Here is an 18,947-nt window from a genome sequence, read left to right as displayed (position 1 = left end):
GAGATAATGTTCAAGTAAAAAAGACGTGGTATTGAGGTCAAAGTTGAAATAACTTTGTGCCACTGAGAGCTAATTGCTTTAGGTGGATTGCATGACAGTGATTGTCTAATGTGGTGGTATCTGTAACAGGAGAAATTCTGTCAGCGATAACTTTCAGGAAATGTATCAAAAACACAAATAGAGCATAAGGCTTCACCTTAAATCTTAATTAACTGTTGAGCTGTCATTATTTGTTTTCATTATTTCAGCACCGAATAACACCGCCGATTTACGCGGCACAGGCCGCTTCAGAGGTAAACGGCCATGAAATCTGCCTGTTCTTTGTTACGTTAAAGGCCATGTATATTGCATCATCACAGTTTGTTTCTCTGGGTTGTGAGAGGTAGCACCAGCTCAGGGAACCAGACTGCAGTTGGGTTCTGGTTGTTAGTCTCTTTTGATACTGTTACTGCATCCTTGCCTGTATATATAGCTTGAATGATGTTAGAGGCCATGCAAATATTTCTATGTCTTTGGGTCGAAACACAAGTTTGCTGTTTACATGTGACAGGTGACTAGCTTTGTGATTTTTGGAGGATGGTGCTGTATTTTGCTTTCAATTCCTGCGTGACACGTTTTGCCTTCTTTTGTTTTTTTACTAATTGATTAGAAGAGTGTGTTTTCGTTGTTGACAATTATGAAAATATTTCATATATTGTCCTAGTGCAAAACTGGTAAACACTTAGACCGAAAACATAAGAAAATATTTGCATGGCCTATAGCATAGTTGCATGGGTGAATGAAACATTTCAATTTCTCAAAACTTCACCGGATTTTGTCTTTTTTCAGTGAGCGTCCAAGGGACGGAGTACACAGATGTCGGGAAAAAGATCTACATCGTGTGCAATTCAACAGGAAAAGACGAACCACCTACACAGGTAGCATGGTTCAAGGATGGGGACAAGATCGACTCTAACGCTGACACGGGCGTATTAATAACAAAATCAATTAAAGACAATACATTATTAAGTGTTCTTGTTATAAAGCGTAGTAAGATGAACGATGCAGGGAACTACGTGTGTCGGTTATCGCGCGACAATGCAAAGGGGATCACGGTGCACGTCCTAAATGGTGAGTACTTGATGGGTGCCCGAAAACACTCACTGTATACAAGCCAATACACTAAAAAATGCAAAGGGAACTTGAGGTCTGGCTTGTCAACAGATTCATTCCTCTGGTATCCCTTCTAAAGCCTTTCTTTCTCAAAGAACTTGGGCATCCACGATTCTTCCAGTGGATTTTGAGAATCAGGAAGGTCGTACGGAGTGCATCACTGGACCTTCAGGTTCTGCCTGGAAAGAACAAAGTTGCGCTGAAAGGATTTGAACCCGCAACCTCTCGGTCAGCGTGGTCTGCGCTAACCGTTTCACTAACACCATCAAATAAATCTTTTATTTTGCATAAGGTGATGCACTAAGTAATGAACCGTTCCCTTTTCAGTGAGGAAATTAGCTTGAGGGAGCATAAGCATGCTGCAAAGATCTTGCATAAAGGTGTTGATTAATTTATGAGTTTGCAACCAACATTTTGTACAGTTGCTCTTACTTATTGTACATGCTGGCCAAGCAAACCAGAGAAAGTTCATCCTGGATTTGCATGTAACACAAATTTTGCCTCTGATCAATTTCAATTTTACCGTTAAGTCAGCATGAAAGCTGCTTTCATTTGTCTTGTACAAGATTTGTACGCACATGCGTAAGCAATTCTGTATATATGTGTATATATCATTTAGCAACCACCAAAATGGATAATTGATGCATTCTAGCATTGCAGCATGCTTATTTGCAGGAATGACTCCCCAAAGCTTTCACGTTTAAAGTGTTCCGTTCACCAGAAATAATTTCTTGTGTAATCTTCGGTACACGAACCGACAAATGAGATGTCACTTGTCTCTAACCTTTTCCATCATTTAGCCAACTTCACCATGACATAGAGCTAACCCTGTTGGAGTTTTAAGCAATTCTTTTAACATATATTAACAGCTTTAACTAACACTCTTGAAATATATGATACTCACACCTCATATCTCTGCTGTCCTTTTTAGGTTAAGTTGGTTATGACATTTAAGTTTTCCATTCCTCCTGTACCATTCCTCCTGAACAGGCAATAAACGTACTTTTGCCAATTAGACCTATTTCATGATTAGTCGCACTCTTTAGACAGTAAGCATCGCGGAAATAGCCACCTGAACATCGTTTTAAACCTATGGTGGAAGATGATTGAATGGTTTTGTTTGATCTTGAATCGATGATGTTAGTCATGTACGCAGCAACTGATGCCATCTGGCAATAAATCTCCCAACTGTTGCAATTTGCTTTCGAAAACAGTATTCCAGTGTTGCCTGAAAAGGTTTTTAACTACAGTTCCATTCGTCAAAACAAACATCGGCAAAGGATTAAGAATCTAATCATGTGGAAGTTTTGAATGCAACTAGTGAAACTTCCCAACTAAAAAAAACAGCCTTTGAAATAAACTTGCTCGAAAGGTTAGATGAAAAGCTTATTTGTCAGTGGTGCCTGTGAGTTATCCGGCAGAAACTTAGATCGGGAATCGGCAAAGAATACGGTATCAAAGAATGGTGATGAAACAGGAATAATAGTATTTGGTATCATTATTGCATTACACATCCAGTCCCACTTAATCCTGTTGTTGTTTTGGTGTATCTGGTGGAGAAATGCCCCGGGGCTGGTACACTTTCAAAGAACAATACTAAACATTCCTAGGTGTTGTATTTTGCGTTTTCGGTTACCGCTGGTAACCGTGCAATTCTCATAAGATAGCGCTGTCCTTAGGGTAAAAGTCATGATATCACACTTTCTGCTGACGTAACTGAAGTTTTAACGTAGAATATAGCGAGTATCTCTTTCAAAGTTTGTGAACGCTTGCGTTTTAATTGCTAGAGAAAATGTGGCTTATTTGCAGGAAATCAATTTTTTATTGGTTGTAACGAAATAGTTTTGTTTGATTGGAATAACACGTTTTTGGCGCAGTTGATATCGAATTCACACTTTCGGCAATTGTTGAAGAAGTGAATAAAATGTGTGTGGTATTAAATACCACGTCAAACCCTGTGGGAATTCACGGTAGTAACTAAGTATAGCTCGATCAGAGAAGCTGAATTTTTCCAAATTATCGGCTCCGTAAGCTAAAGATGGTGAATAACCTAACTGTAGCATTGACATTGGTATGCTTGAATTGCCCTTGCATTGTCTTTGCATGTTGCATGTTTTCTGCATATTTTCTTCTTGCATGTAGTGCATGTTGTGATCCTATAATTTATGGTTCTAGCATTTCTTACCCATTTTGGAACACTTTATTGAGAGATTCCTGCAGTGTCTTCAGAATGAACTTACACTGAATTGTTGTTGTGTGTTTTATTATATTTTTAATTTTCATTCCGGTATCAATGTTGCCATCTGTCCTGAATGCGTGCTAAGAAATCAAAATAGGTGACCCTGCATATGAAAACTCTAAAATGACCTTGACCTGTAATATCTTATGAAAATAGTTTTTTTGGACAGATGACAATGCTGATACCAAGTCCAAAAATGTTATTTGCATTTGCATGCAGATAGATGATCAATATGATTGTGTGTTAATTTATCAATAATCAACTAACTCATCGTGGAGTTGGAAATATGATGACTGTGTTAGTTTGTTCTTCTGCTTTAGTAGAAGTCTGCAGTTAAACAGTGTGAATAATTGCAAAAGACAGAAAGTTTGAAAGAAAGTTGTGGATATTAACTTTGCTGTGGATATTAACTTTGCTTACACTTCGTCACACCCGTCTCTCACTGTGGTTGTACTCATGTAGTGATTTGCTGAACAAAACCTGCAACCTAGCACAAGTCCACAAGAGAAATCGTACATTTAAAATTGGTCCTTCTGTCAATTCGATTCCTGTTTGTTATTTGAGAAAAACATGTTCTTATCCTCTAGTGTTGTTGATGTATTAAGTTCATCCACTCAGAAGTACACTTATAGGGCATAGTTGCTATTAGCAGTGGCTTCATCCAAAAAGGACTAAGAGGATACTTATGGGAAATATCAGCAAATGTCACTATCGTTAAGAAAAGCATGAAATTTATCGTGGGTTTGTTTTCAGTAAAGGTCATAGATCTTTTTAAACCTGTGTCTGTTGATACAGAAAAGCTGCTCTCTAAAGCTTCAAAACCAGTTCTGTAATATCACATAATGTTATAGTTACAGTCCTAATATGGGTTTAGGAACATTTTTGTGTTAGTTCACCCTTGGTCCTTTCGGATTTAAAGTGCCACCACTTCTGACTTATAACTTTACTTTCTCCTTTTCAATCATTCCTGCATGTTGCAATGGTTGCAGTTTCGAACAGCAATGTAAAACGTGCACATGGTAAGGACCGATATGTTTTCTAATTTTTGTCACTGCCGCATCATAAACATCACATGATCACATTTGCAGAGACAGTTCATCCATACACAGAATAAGTTGAATATAAGCAAACATACCATATCTTAAAACAGTCAAGTTCCACACAGACAAATATTTTGTCCAACTCTTAAGTATAGCAATGGTCCAGATAAGCTGACAAGAACTTCAAAGAATATTTAGTTTACCATCTTAACCGATCATCCTAGTTTTTAAGCATCACTGAGTGCATTCAGTCGGTGGTTGATTTGCGGACATCGGGACCCGGAATATGGTGCAATATGCATCTAACCTAAAGTTATTAAGTACTTAGCTATACATTGATTCGGTTCTTGACAGCAAGAGACTGATACATTTTTAGGTTGCCCAATACTGATACAGGAAACATTCAATTAACCTAAAACCCCATTTTCCACCAAAAATAATTAAATATCCCTTTTAGCGTGCACTCAAGGGCTTTTGGTTGGTGACTTTACATATTCCTTTCAAATTTGGGGCGTGTCCCTAGGGATACTTGAGTAAGTCTGACGACGAGTTTGAGGGTCTCCATTCACACAGTACAGTTAAGAATCACATGGAAATCTAGCAGGTTACGGTGGTACCAATCCTTCATATACCCATGTATTTCAACTTGCTGAAACATCACTTCATCATTCATCCATGCTCATATTAAGCAGAGTTGTCAATGCAACTCCATAAGGATTTTTACATTTTGTCTAATTTATAAGTCGTAAGGTCCAAATTCAGCAAATGTGAGCCATGTGATGTGAAAACGATGTAGTTCATTCATGCCTTTAGCTAGAAGTTGCCTGAAGCTGCATGTGCTTGCAAGCTGAAGAGGCTTCTTATTAACCATCCACGAAACTGAAATAGTTAGAAACTTAATACTAAACCACTTGCCAGAGTTGCCATTACCATGACAAAATTGGCACGTACTAGATACCAATGCAACACACTTCTTTGTAAACTAACCAACCAGCACTCCTCAAACTACATGTATCCTTATGGCACCAACACTGTTAGTGACGACATGGGTACCCAACACTCTGTGGAACAACTGACACACATGTTTGCCAACTCAGGGGCGTTGAGCATTGTTACTACGGGGATGCCTCAAATCATTATACTGGTTACGTGCTACAATAGACTCGCGGAATCCTTTGTTGTTTGTAAAAGTGAGGGGTGTAAGGGACTGAAAGGAATGCCTTTGACCCCTTTAGAATCCTTTTGACAAAAGGTTCCGGTCAATCTATAGTGGCCCGTAACCGGTATAATCATCATAATCCCCATCGTGGTTGCTGTCAACATGTCATAAGAGTGTGTTGTGAAATCGTTCAAATGGTGTTGGTTGTACATTCTCTATGGTATTTAGGACCATATTCACAACACACTTACACAAGTTACACAACTAACCATGCACCTAGAGTATAGGTAGAATCAGACCCTAATAGCAATGACAAAATCCATGTTCATATTAGTTGTGTTATCGTAATATCTGCTGAGGTATAGAGTTCGCCTTCCTCAGGAAAACCATGCAAAAAGCTTCTTAGAAAGCAGTGAGAATGGCAGATCATCTTTTAAGTTTGTAGAACTTATGTGAAAGCCATCTTTACTATAGATCGTTGGTTAAGCACAGAAATGTCAGAATGAAAGTGATGCTAGGCTTGTTTCTTAGGATACTGACAAGGAATTCATAAAACAAATGAAAGCATAGATCACATGACCTCACATAATGGTATTAGTGTAACAAGGCAATTTGCTTTCTGGTGATGGGGATGCTGTGCGCTTTAATTCGGCTCAGTTTTCACCTTTTGCGGTGAATTGGCTGGTTTTTAATATCGTTCTTTTTCCTCTATTGGTTCCCAAGGATCGAACCTTGTTGTAATGAATACCCAAGGTCAGTAACGGATCTTTCTGACTTTTATATCACAGATTGTTGTGTATGTACATGCTTCCACTTGGTTCACTGGGCACAATAAATAACAGTAGAACAGATGTTGACCTAATGTTTACTAAATTAACAATAAAAAAGTATCAAGTAGCACACCTCAATGATAATCTCATTACAATATACTGTCCCAAATAATGTGAGAAATGTTTGTTGTGGTATAGGGTCCAACAGTTGGCTATTAAGTGTAGCCTTCGTCAAAAGCGGTATATGTATATGTGTGTACTGCTCCTGAAATTCGATGTGATAGAAGTCGTCTTACTCATGGGATGTACAGAGAGGTTGCGCGCCATTCACGACACTTCAAATCTGAATCTAAACTACAGGCATCTACTAACTCTACATATGATTTAACTGAATTGTAGAGGTAGCTTTCTGATTAGCCAGACTGCAGACGAACATATTCCTCTTTCTCATAACGAGTGTGACACTAGTTTCACCTACATTACCAGACCCATTTCACAGACTATGCCTACATAGCCGCACACCAAGCTAACCGAATTCAATCAAGTGTTACACACTTGACTTGTTCATCGGACCACGAAAGTTTAGTCAATTGACGTTTACAGTTCAGTTCGAGTTGACCAAACATTTCTGTTCACAATGCATAAGAGCTGCCAGGATATTTTGGGCCAAGTAAAACCGCTCTGGCCATGCATTATCACCTCGATTGACCTGCTGTTTGCAATGCAGATACATGTACTAGTATGCATGAGCGCATGTTCTTGTTCGAAATACCAGCACTTTCTATTGTTATGGTAAATATTTTAAAGGCAAACCCTGTTTTTGAATATCAATAGATGTTGTTGTCTTTGCTCTCTGGTCTGTGCTTCCGTCTTTGCTTTGCGTTATCTATATCAGTGCTATTTGGGATGTTATTCATCAGACGTTTAGATCATATTTATGCCTTTCCGCTAATTAGTCATGGGATGCAGGCTGTGTGCTTTTTTCTTAATAAGAGACTTTAAAGGTCTTGGTTGTTTTCACCATCCATTTTCGGATAAAAGAATTATATTTATTAATAGATATTCGTCATGTTATCTGAAATAAACGATGTACAGAAGTTACCATGTTGGTGTGAATTATATCCAATCAAATCTCGTAATATTTGTTCATGTTGTGACTCACATTGGAGGCTACCAACTGGTACTTAGTTTCAGGACAAGATGTTTTAGGAAAGAGCCATAAGGACTACCTCTTGGTGGCACAAAAGGTCACAGTGGAAAAAACCTCCCCTCCGAACAAACAATTAACACATACTTCATGTATCCGACTAACAGATGCACTTACACAAACTAATACTAAAGAAACACGTTTCTTTTCAATGAGAGTGAAATAGAATGAAATATCAACTGATTGTCAATTGCAGAGGGTACCATCTTAAACCCATAGTGTATACCGCATAAACGATAGAGTTTTTCGTTTGGGAATCACACTCTAGACTCGAAGAAAGTGTATTATAACGCTCGTCAATGACTTTGGAAGTTACCTTTTTCCAAACAAAATTTTGATATCTTGCAATAGCTAGTGGTAGTCTGGTGTGGATATCCCCAGAACTCTCAATAAAAGCTAGAACATCTTTAGTTGGCTGGGACTGTTTCGAAATGGTAGATTAATTTAACTATTATCTCTCAGGAGCTATCAGGGTTCTAATACATTAGTGGACCCATCATTTTTCTTTAATATAACGTTCTACCATGTTAACTTCATTATATGCTCTCCCTTTCCTTCCAGGGACGAATCCAGGCCCTGCACACCAACAATCTCGGAGTCTGGCCCCTCACCTCCGGCAGTCAACATGGACAATACTCTGTGCTCTAATACTGACTTATATCTCAAAGCGGTATACCATCTTCGAAATAGTATGATTATGCAACAAAAGAGGTGGAGATTTTGATATGGAAGACAACAAAAACTCAACCAAAGTGAGAGAAGGAAGCCGACACAACCACTGTGATTCACTTTATGGTCAACACTATAAACTAGGGATCCAGCGATCTCTGGTTTGAATGGGTTCCAATATCAAACCAGTGTGCAAGTCAATATCAACATAGTAAAATTAGCGATCCACCATAAAGACTGGTCTTCTGACTTGAGTTGAATTTCAAACCAGGGTGCAAGTTAGAAATACTGTAAAGCGTGTGACGAGATTTTCCAAAAGTTGAATGCAGTTGCGGTACCATCTTCCTATGTTGGCAGCGGAGATTATGTGGAGAACCTTTAACTTCTTTCAATCAAGCAGGGCGAAAAATCTAAAATATCTCAAATTGAGTGCCCATGGGAGAGTTGAATGATTGGTTTCCTGAAACTTTATTGACTGATCAAGTCTCTCCATTGTCGCATTTCGAATAAGGAAATCGGCCACTTTATCACACCATGGATCAATGGTTCGTCGGCGCACTCATCAATTCTAAAACTCTGTCAATGTTTTATTCCACTTTTAAATGAGGATTTTCTGATTTTGTTGTCAAAACGATTCAGTGCAAATAAGCTACGCTGAGCGCCATGATGGTCCAAAACGCCCTGTCACTGCATGAGCTTTCATTTCCTATTTATACCCTGTTGACGGAAGGAGCAAATAATTTCATTGACTGCTTTGCCAAGGAGGTTCTAAAAATCATTACTTCGTACATGTTCTCTGAGATGTTGACATTTCAAAACAAGAAACTTTAATCTGTACACATGTTGATGGTATTTGGCTACTACATGAAATCAAATATTGTACATACAGGAAGTTCACAGTTAAATGTATATATACTTCTTATCAAAATGTGATGGCTCTCAAGATTTGGACAGGACTTCCAGTTTCTGCGGACGCAACAAAAACATAAGCGAAATTCGGTATGGACACCTCTGGACTTGTCGGGACAAAAAGCCTGTAACTCTGTACATCCTTATTGGCTTCAGTAACTTGTTGTAAGGGAAATTGAAAATGCAATGGTTTTTGCAACTGCTATGAGAATGGAAAAGGAAACAAATGTGGACTGTTCGATCTGACGAGCAACTTTGTGAAAGATTTGGCCAAACTTTTGATGAAGGATATTAGAAGGACAAAACAAGGTTGAACTCTTTGCCCTCGTGGATTGGTAAATAATGCAGAGGAAATGGTTTGGTAAACCATGCAGAGTCTTGGTGAAAGTGAAAGATACGAATGCCTGACACATTGAATAATAATGTACTCCAATTAAATTGTACGAAAATTTGGGGGGGGGAAGGATCAGCAGAGGAATACGCCCATGTTCTTGCGCTTGCAGCCATAGAACTAATCTGATGTTTTTCGTCTCGATTGAGACTCGTGGGTTTTGAGGGATACTGGGTATGTTAGTGGCAATTTTATGACAGAGCTCTAACCCTTGCTATGGCAGGTTATTTGGATTAAACCTGTAGGTTCGTACACTCCTGTAAAACCAGCTGGACAGCAAGAGGTGCTCATCAGTGATCTAAATTATACATGCATGTATTTCTAAGCGATGACTTTGAATCCATCAACACGTTCAGTATTTTGTGAAATTATGCTTCACGCTGAGGGCATGGGCGGACCGATCTGACCTGACTGTATGATGTGATTGTTTATGTTGAATAAAATTAGTATATCACAACAACAAATACTTGCGGCAGAACGTGGACATGAAACCGAGCAAAAATATGTATTGTTCAACAAATTCTTCTTAATATTATCAATGCATATTTGCCTTTATAGACCGTGCATGTAGTCAGTGGATTCTAGGTCGGCCATAGTGTTGTACTTTTGATATCTTTAGCTTTTCGACTATTCAAGATGATAACATCTTAATGTATAAACAAGGGCTTAGTTGTTGAAGTGTGCCAGAGACTAGGGTCGTGGCCGCTCATATCGGCTGTTGCTTACTCAAGGAACTGAATACTATTTGCTACTGCCATGTTTGAGAGTGAACGATCATACCCTTGCAACCGAGCTGGTTTTGAGATAGTCAACTGACGTCTAGGTAAGATATAGATGGAGTTTTATGTTTGGCAAAGTTTTGCTGTCACCTTCTAAACCCAGGAACTTGGATGTTATCAATCCATGGTATAAGTCAACCATAGTCCTGGTCTCTTTAAGCATCTGAGCCCAAATGGTTGGTATATGTATATGTAAATGAGCATGACCATGTTCATATCTAATATGTGAATAATAATGTATTCTGATGCCAATGTTGCAGTGGTCCCTGAAATACCAAGTCAACAATTTGGGGGAGTAACATTTATTTAATGAAGTACCAATATATATAATGGAACAGTTGAGGTTTCGCCAAAATATGTTAAGTCCAAAACTGAATAATGCATTGCAATGTTAGTATAAAGTATTACAAAGTCAAGTCCTGTATATTTCTGAGTATTGGCATCGGCGTGCTTCAGCTTTCAACTAAGAACGTTAAACTGATTTTTGTGATGTTGAATTGGTATTTTTGGGTCCAAAGCTACATAAGCCAAGTAACCACTGACGTATGAATGCCTAATTAATACGTCACAATGGTAATAATAAAGATATTTTCTTACAACAAAGTGCCAGGATGAGGCGTATAATACTCATCAGATGCCAATGATTCTAAGAAAATAGTATAGAATCTCAACTCCATGACTAGAGCATTGTTTATTTCTATGTTCAATGGTTGAATTATATTAGAACTTTACATTGAGTCTTGTAAAGTTTTCATGATACTGTCTACGGTGAACCCATTGATGTTCATGTGCAGTTTCACAAAGTTCAATTCGAGCAGAATCTTGCTCTGAAGTTGGCGGTCTTTAAACTTGCAAATTGCATGTACCGCAGTGCAGTGGAACCTCCCCGAGACTGAACACCCTTTGATACGACAATCATTCCTTACGAAGGGTCCAGATCTACGAGATGAATTCAACAAGAAATTGAGACACTTCTGATATGTCACTTTAAAGGGTGTTGTCCTATTTGAGTATCTTTTAGAAAGAGGTTCAGTTGCACCCCTTCAGACTGCTGCAGACGAAAAAGGATCGTCCTGGTGCGCCGTTGAACCACACGCGTAAACAAGATTGTTGTCCTACTGAACCATCTTTACTGTTGTTAAACAGGCAGCTTCCATAGAAGAACCAAAGATAACATGGATGTATTCAGGGCGAAGTAATCAAGGGAACCGAAGCTAGAGTTCCATGAAGGTGTTCGACATGAACTAAGCCATAAAACCTTCGTACAAAGACTCAAAATATGTGATGAACGCAACTTGCATGCAGATTTACATAGCCGCCATTTTTAAGTACGAATTTATAATGCTGATATTGTGGGATTGAACTGATCTTCCAATTTTCTGAACACACTACATTTGCTTTTGATGGATAATGATATAAAGAATTACTTCAAATTCAAATTACATATTAGAAGATCGCACAGAAACCATGCATTGAATTTTACATCAACAAAACTGCGCAAATTTCGGTAAACAAGGTTGAAGCAGTTCCACAGGCTGTCCCATTGAATGCATCATCTACAAAAATAGCTGTTGGATCTGCGAGGGATAACTCAGCTTCTGACAGATTGTATGTCACCTAAGATAATGATAGTAGTAAAATGTGTTATGCACAATACCTATCCGTTAGAAAGCGTCATATCATGTCACCCAAGATTATGACTGGACCTAGCTGTTGGAAAGCTTCAAATGATATAGTGCAAAACGTATTTTACACATTATACCAATGTGTCACCCACGATTATGATGATGGTGGAAAATGTGTTTTACACAGTCCCTATCAGTGAGGAAGCTGTGTTACTCCTGCGCAGATCATTTCGTGACCAGTTGCAGGTAGTTTAAGTCGAATGGAAGTCCTTTTGGGACCGCCAGTAAAATAAATATTGGTTTAAGGCAAAAAGATTGAAAAAATCAAGTGATTCCAATACCGTGACGTCAAGAAACAACATGATGTACTGTTTTACTCCAGAAACCAACAAAGATACACCGAGGTTATGTTATATATTAGACTTACGTTAGTATGAGGATACATGATGTAGGTCATAGTTCCCAAGCAAAAGTCACATGAAGCGGACAACTTTTTCTAAACTATAAGTTTTTTTTGTAATTCTAGTCAGGTATGTGAAACATATACTAGACGAAAATATGTTAGTTAATACTTATATCCAACGCGTATATAACCTGCCATGAATCAATGGGTTTACAATGAAATATTTTGCCGACTGTAAATAAGGGACTGGATTTCTTATAGAAAGTCCTATGTTTTTCATCTGCACATACATGTCTTGTATGCTTTAAATGTGTGCTTTATTTAAACCGAGCGATATTATTTAGCCAACAAGTGGAATCTAGAAAATAAGAGTGGCTTTTCCGACTGATGGTTGCATGTGCTTCAAACAGAACTGGTAAACTGAGGTGTCCTAAGTTTAGCTAGGCGCATCTGATTGTCAGTGAGATTTAAGGACCATGGCTAGTGTTTTGATTTTATCAAGAAAGTGAGAAGGAGAGGTGTCCTTAGTGAGCGATGAAATCACTGCAAAGAGGAGTATTTTGATGACTTTGTAAGTCATCATTTATATATATGAACCCTTCCTTTGAGGGATGAGTCCACTGAGTAGGCATTGGAAGTACCAGTTGAAAGTATGCTAAGAAGAGTGGTTGTATACCACCTAAAAGAGTTGTCTTCTGATGGAGAGTGAGAAGTTGGCGGGTGGCATCCTGAGGGGATCAGGGGTTAATGTTCGCTTCCCCGGCCCTGCACGGGCACGCGAAGGGAACATTAGCCGCGTGTGGGGGAGGGGTATAAAACTGCTGGCAGAAACATGAAAGACAACTCTCATATTTTCAAGAGTGTATCTAGTTTACATGTATATACTCTATAGACGCGTTTAAGCTGGTTGTGTCGTGTTCGTTGCACAAAGGCCTATTACATGTAAAGTAGGCTATTTGTACTGGCTATAATCACGTCGACAAAGCCGAGGTGCGTATTGCATCATAGTTTGTATATTTGGAAACGAGGGCAGTCTATATGTGAATTACACTCTTTTGTATGTCCTCTATTGTTCAACATGATGTTCTTTTCAACTAGACACGTTCGCTAGAAGTCAGTTTGTGTAATGTAAAAATGCATATATAAATCAGTTTAGATACTCCATTTGTAAAAACGATAAGAGATGTATTTCCAGTTATTACTCGCTTGCTGATTGTTTTATCTTGTTGATCACGTTGATACATAAAACCCCTAATTTGAACTTATGAGTCACTACGACCATGTTCATAATTTCATTGGAGATTTCACTGCCAAAGCATATCAATTGTCTATTCAAACTAGGGTTAAATAAAGTATTTTGTTGTGATGGACTTTTATTTCCAGCTTGGCAAAATAGTTGAATTCTTCTAGCTGAACATAATCCACATTGGTGATTCTGTCATGTTAGGGTTTTTCTTTGGCCATATCGTTTCACTACATTGCTGTACAGTACTTTCTGTGTCGTCTCTCGACCATTTTTCAGACGTTATTTGATATTGCGTGTCAGCAAGAATTAATAAAGACCTAATGAAGACTAAGAATGTGGAAGCAGTAGGCATCTTATCTAAACAGTTGGTACCAAATTAAGACAATATGTGGCTTTTCGGCTCCAGGCATCCAGTACTTTGAAAGACGCCATGTATCTCCATCATCTTCAGGACTTCAGAGCTGAATGAGGTATAATTTTTTCGTGAGATCATTACATTGAATTGATAAGAACTGCTATCTAAGTTCCGAAATATTAGGACCCCGGCCTAAGAGACACCTGTTCCAAATTCTTAGCCTTTATTAATTTTTGGTGTTAGTGGCACCACTAGTCCATGAAAAATGCATTTAATTTCTATAATGTGTTGCTGAATTGTAAAATTTCACCCTCTACAGGGAGTGTCCCGCTTGAATAAACGGCATTAAAATCTTCCTAGGTTTTCCGAATGATGAGGAGTTTGTCTCATATAGCAGCTTAGTTTGCGTCGTTTATCCGAACAACTTGTATGCACCCCACATACTAATTTCCCCTAATTCAGGGGAAATGTACTCCTTTACCCAAAGCCAGTAGTGACAATATATACGTGTATGCACAGATTTCATTATACCTCTGACCGTTACTTTTCCTGTGATGTTTTAAGCCAGGTTCAATAAAAACAGGTTCATAAAAAACTCAGGGGTGAACCACTAACATTTCACTTCAGAAAGTGGGTAGTTTTGCTATGGCTTCAGCGATCGCACAATGTGTGGCAAAGATAACATCAGGCTGCACTCCAAATTCGGATTGGATTTCAGGCTTTAATGCTGGGTTGAATAGACATCGAACACTAAATTCTCCAAATGGAAAAAAAGTAACTTACCCCCATTCTTGTGCATCCTCACATACCAGGGGGTTTTCAATGTAGCCTAACCTTCCTTCTTCACATTTCAAACATCCTGTATCTCAGGATGCTTCTTGTGCAGCTTCGATTTTCGTGTTATGGACACATACAACCATTTCATTTAGAATCAACGAGAAGAAATTCTACGTACGACTTCTAATGACGTGTCTCTCTAGTGCGAAATTAATGCATTGTTATAAAACAGCACGCGTCCCAAAGCCGTCGCATCCGTCAAGTGGCGGGCAGACCAGCACGATATAAATGTAGAAAAATATAATTTTCTGCATGGCCACTCGTCAATAATTTACTGTTTTGGTGCTTCATGTTGTAACCTGTAAAGTGGTCTCCTGGGTTTTTTTACAAGTCAACTAAGTGACTTAAAAGGTCGACCTGTTCGCAGTGTTGCAAGGTGACGAAAGCATGGTGGCCTCCCGAGTTTGTCTTCTGTATCGGCCTACTGTTAGTTTTCAAGCGCACGATGTACTGTTAGGGTCATCAGGCGCATGATATAAACAAAATGTCCCACATAATGTATCAATTTAAGTTACGGGTAAGTCGCTACGATACGAGCATATAAGGTATATGTATACACCAAAACCCATCGCTGCAAGTTCATGACAACCAGTTAAACAAGGAGTGGTAATTATTGTCGGAGCAGACGTTTGAAAAGTTGCGGGATAAAGTGTTCTACATGCAAGTGAATATGTACTATAATATATCATAGGGCCTCCATTGGAAATGTACTTTGGCAAAGGGTCTCGTTCTAAGAAATAAAATCTTTCCGCAAATTACGAACATAATTATACGAGAGAATAGAAGGCAGTTCGGGGTATATCGGAAAATGTACACAAAAAAAATCATTGGCTACCATTTGGCTTTTCTGTACACTTTCTGTTTGCTTGTCTTCCAGACTATGGCATCGATCTAACCACTGTACTCATAAAACAACATCGCAAAGCTACCGGAAAAGGAAATCGGGTTTTTCATCAAAATATCACCCCCAACGAATTATCCCATTGGTTGTTCGGTCAAAATACGCGCTTACTTCAGTACCATTGCAAGTATCAGAGAAAACGCCCTTTCCGACCCTGACGCCTCTGACGATGATAACTACATGTATAACTATTTTCTGGCACTTTTGTGTCACTTTTCAGATTCCTTCAACAGAATCGTTCTGTTTTTAAAATATCTGGTTTACGTAGATACAGTTCCCTTTCACTTTGGCATTTCCCATGTATATATATATATTCTTTGTTGTTTTTTTATCATGATAGATGACGTTCTCATTTTTGAACAAAATGCAACCAATTTCCCTGTATTTTCGTCGCAAATGTGTTATTCCTGGTGTGCTTCAAGAACCTCAGTAAACAACAATAGTGGACGTTTGTATCGTACTCTACTCAGGTTATAATTGCCGCAGATTTTAACCAATGGTATGTGGCTATCCTATAACGTGCATATAATTACTGCATTGGCTCTCCGGCATTGGCCCTCTAATCGAGTCCCATTTCGCGTGAAAATATTGACTTTGCTTGTTATGTTGTGGAACCAGTAGAGAGAAAGAATATGTCGATGAACGCACGCATGTTTTACCTCAAATAAAGTATAAATTGTATTTTTTAAATCAATAAAAAAGATGACGGACTGACGTTAAACGCCGCCAATTATTTAGGAGTGGCGGCAACGACTTGACCAAAGGCTTGGACATTGCCATGTCCTCAATTCATGAGGTGGCAAAGAATTATAGCCAAAATAATTGTCAGTTCAATGCATCGATACCAGTGTCATCCTCAATGTGCGTTAATTAGTTACGTCAGCCATTTTTACCAACTTTACTTGCAACATTTGTGGTATATTGTCGTCGTATGCATTTCTTCGCAAATTAAATTATATAATAATAATAATTGTTCGGCTGTGGTCGGTAAAATACTGTACATTTCACATTGTATCAGCGCGGAATCAAGAATAATTTCGTTTTATTCTTGCCGGTATCCAGTGATTTAATAACTAGATAAGACATGGTAGATTGAGGCGTGTATATAAATGTCAAAATAACTCCCAGTATTGGAATACTCGTGAAGAGCCAACATGACTATTATCCCACTGGCAGCAGAAGTTTCATGGAAGTGAGATGATTTATATGACACCTTAATGGTTAGAAAGCCCTTGTTTTTAAAACGTTGATTTCATGCCTAGCCATTGCTAGTGTGACAATGATAACTCCAAGGAAAACATTTCCTAATTCCGAATATTACTTGAATGGCCGAATTTCTGAAATGTTCGAAGCTAAATTTTCAGATTTTGATCCGAGTCATGATGGCCCTTGACTGGTGTTCTAGAAATGAAACGTATTCATAGTTATGTAACTTTGTACCATGAAAAGACACATTCAGGACATTGTATCCCGGAGTAACGTTTTTTAGTGTTTCGTTTCTGAGTGTTTCCCCTATACATGTAGTTTGGAAACGCTAAAAGACCGATTGAGACGTTTTACCTTTTTCCCCTACTAAGTCATTGCCTCTCTACCTGTCTGTTGTATGGAAACACACACCCAAAAACGTTACACCGGCATTTTACCAATGAGTCTGGGGCCGGACTGAGGAAAATTTACACCAATTCGCTTATTCTAGTTGTAATGACTTCTAGTTTTAGTGTGCCTGTCTTGATGTCAGTGTATTGTAAATAGAGAATGAAGTGCAGCTATTTCACCATCGACCGAATCTCAGTTGCGATTATGGCATTCTGGGAAAGAAATATTGACGTGTGAAGTCTCCTTAAAAGTGTAACCAAATTCAGTGTATAGGCCTACAGCATATTGACTTGACCAGTTACACAAAAAAATGTGATGGGGATCACAGTGTGCGATCCAGTGCCTTTCAACTACAGCTCAAATATACCAGTATATTATAATACAAGTTGTGTTTCAGCAAATTTAATAAAAGGTTTATGTGTGTGAACCGTTAGTGGTTGAAATTAAAGTCAACAAGAACGATGAAGAATTCTCCTAAACTGTCAAAATACTTGGATAGTGGCTTTTTAATACTTTCACCTCATTTCGATTATATATCATTATCTTCGACGTTACAGACTATATTTGTTATTGAATTACGGTCAACATCATTACTACGCTTCGTGAATTAGCCTCACTTCATGAAGCTATCTTTCCATTTTGTACAGTGGATCAGTTTTCCATGAGCAATGACGTGATTTTCAAAATGCAGTTATTTATTTTACATGAAATTGTATAAATGTATTGAATCACAAGAAATAAAGCATGGAAAAATTGTAGATATTCTTGACTTATTTAACTATCCTGGAGAGTTTTATAGAAAAATTGTTACCGTAACTATGGTCAATGAGCTCATTGTGACAATGTCCAAGTTGTGGGTTTAGGCCGCATTGATAAGGAGCCAGCGGGTTGTGCAAATGTCTTGACTTTATCCAGAGAGACTTATGCTACATCCAGAAGCAAGCGCCGGAGTGCGCGGCATATGGCTATCTTCAGATCTTCAGAGCTGACAAATTCTGATGATGTCTGAGCCTTTTCCAGCAAGGTAGAGGTAATTTGCTCGGACAATATCTATTCAATAAGGAGACATCAGTACATATCCAGCTGTGTATAGCCATTTGCCAAATCCAGATTAATCTTTGCAAAAAGCACATCACATAGCATATGTGTCCTAGTGTTCTCATTGAACGTATATCCATCCGCAGGTACATGTATATAGATTCAATTCAAGATATGCCTTTCCACATTGATGCAGTATTGGCCTTGCAATTTCATCCAGCTATAGTTTTAAGACAATCGGCCTGTTATGCAATAAGCAGATTGTGATACTATGTTATATCGATGATTTTTCCTTCAAATTTCTTGGCAGAAGAGCATACAGATTCATCACCGTATATAAGCTGGCACAATGTAATTAAAACATTGATGCCACAAAGAAGAGGCAACGTTTGCTTAAAAACATCTTTAATTTATTGCTGGTAGGTCCTCCATCAAAGTGGCAAGAACGAAAAAGTTCTTAACGAATTCAACATCATGGTGATCTGTAGGTCGAGTTGTAGATTTATATATATGAGTTGGCAACAGATACTACGGACGATTTAGCGTCCATTGGACGGCAGCGTCCGTCAGAGTTAAACAGAAACCAGATTCCAACAGACGAAGTCTTATATATGGATGATTTAGCGGCCAT

At 38.4% G+C, this 18,947-nt stretch overlaps 1 protein-coding gene across 6 annotated transcripts in view; it reads left to right on the top strand.

Annotated features, from left to right (window-relative positions):
• Window positions 1-18,036, top strand: part of LOC135483284 (lachesin-like) — a 179,560-nt gene extending 161,524 nt beyond the window's left edge. For 2 of the 6 annotated variants that reach the window (XM_064764025.1, XM_064764022.1), the window contains 5 exons: window positions 249-293; window positions 829-1,110; window positions 4,381-4,410; window positions 6,314-6,343; window positions 8,129-18,036. In XM_064764025.1, coding sequence (XP_064620095.1) covers window positions 249-293; window positions 829-1,110; window positions 4,381-4,410; window positions 6,314-6,343; window positions 8,129-8,262 — 521 coding nt within the window. In that variant the 3' untranslated portion in view covers window positions 8,263-18,036. The remainder of the gene's footprint in view (window positions 1-248; window positions 294-828; window positions 1,111-4,380; window positions 4,411-6,313; window positions 6,344-8,128) is intronic. The other 4 variants (XM_064764024.1, XM_064764023.1, XM_064764026.1 and 1 more) reach the window with 4 other exon arrangements.
• Window positions 18,037-18,947: the final 911 nt, after the last annotated feature.

This window comes from Lineus longissimus, chromosome 2 (assembly GCF_910592395.1).
Source record: "Lineus longissimus chromosome 2, tnLinLong1.2, whole genome shotgun sequence".
Classification (NCBI taxonomy): Eukaryota; Metazoa; Nemertea; class Pilidiophora; order Heteronemertea; family Lineidae; genus Lineus; species Lineus longissimus.
Note: the sequence above shows the minus strand (reverse complement) of the source record. Positions and strands in the feature narration are given on the sequence as shown.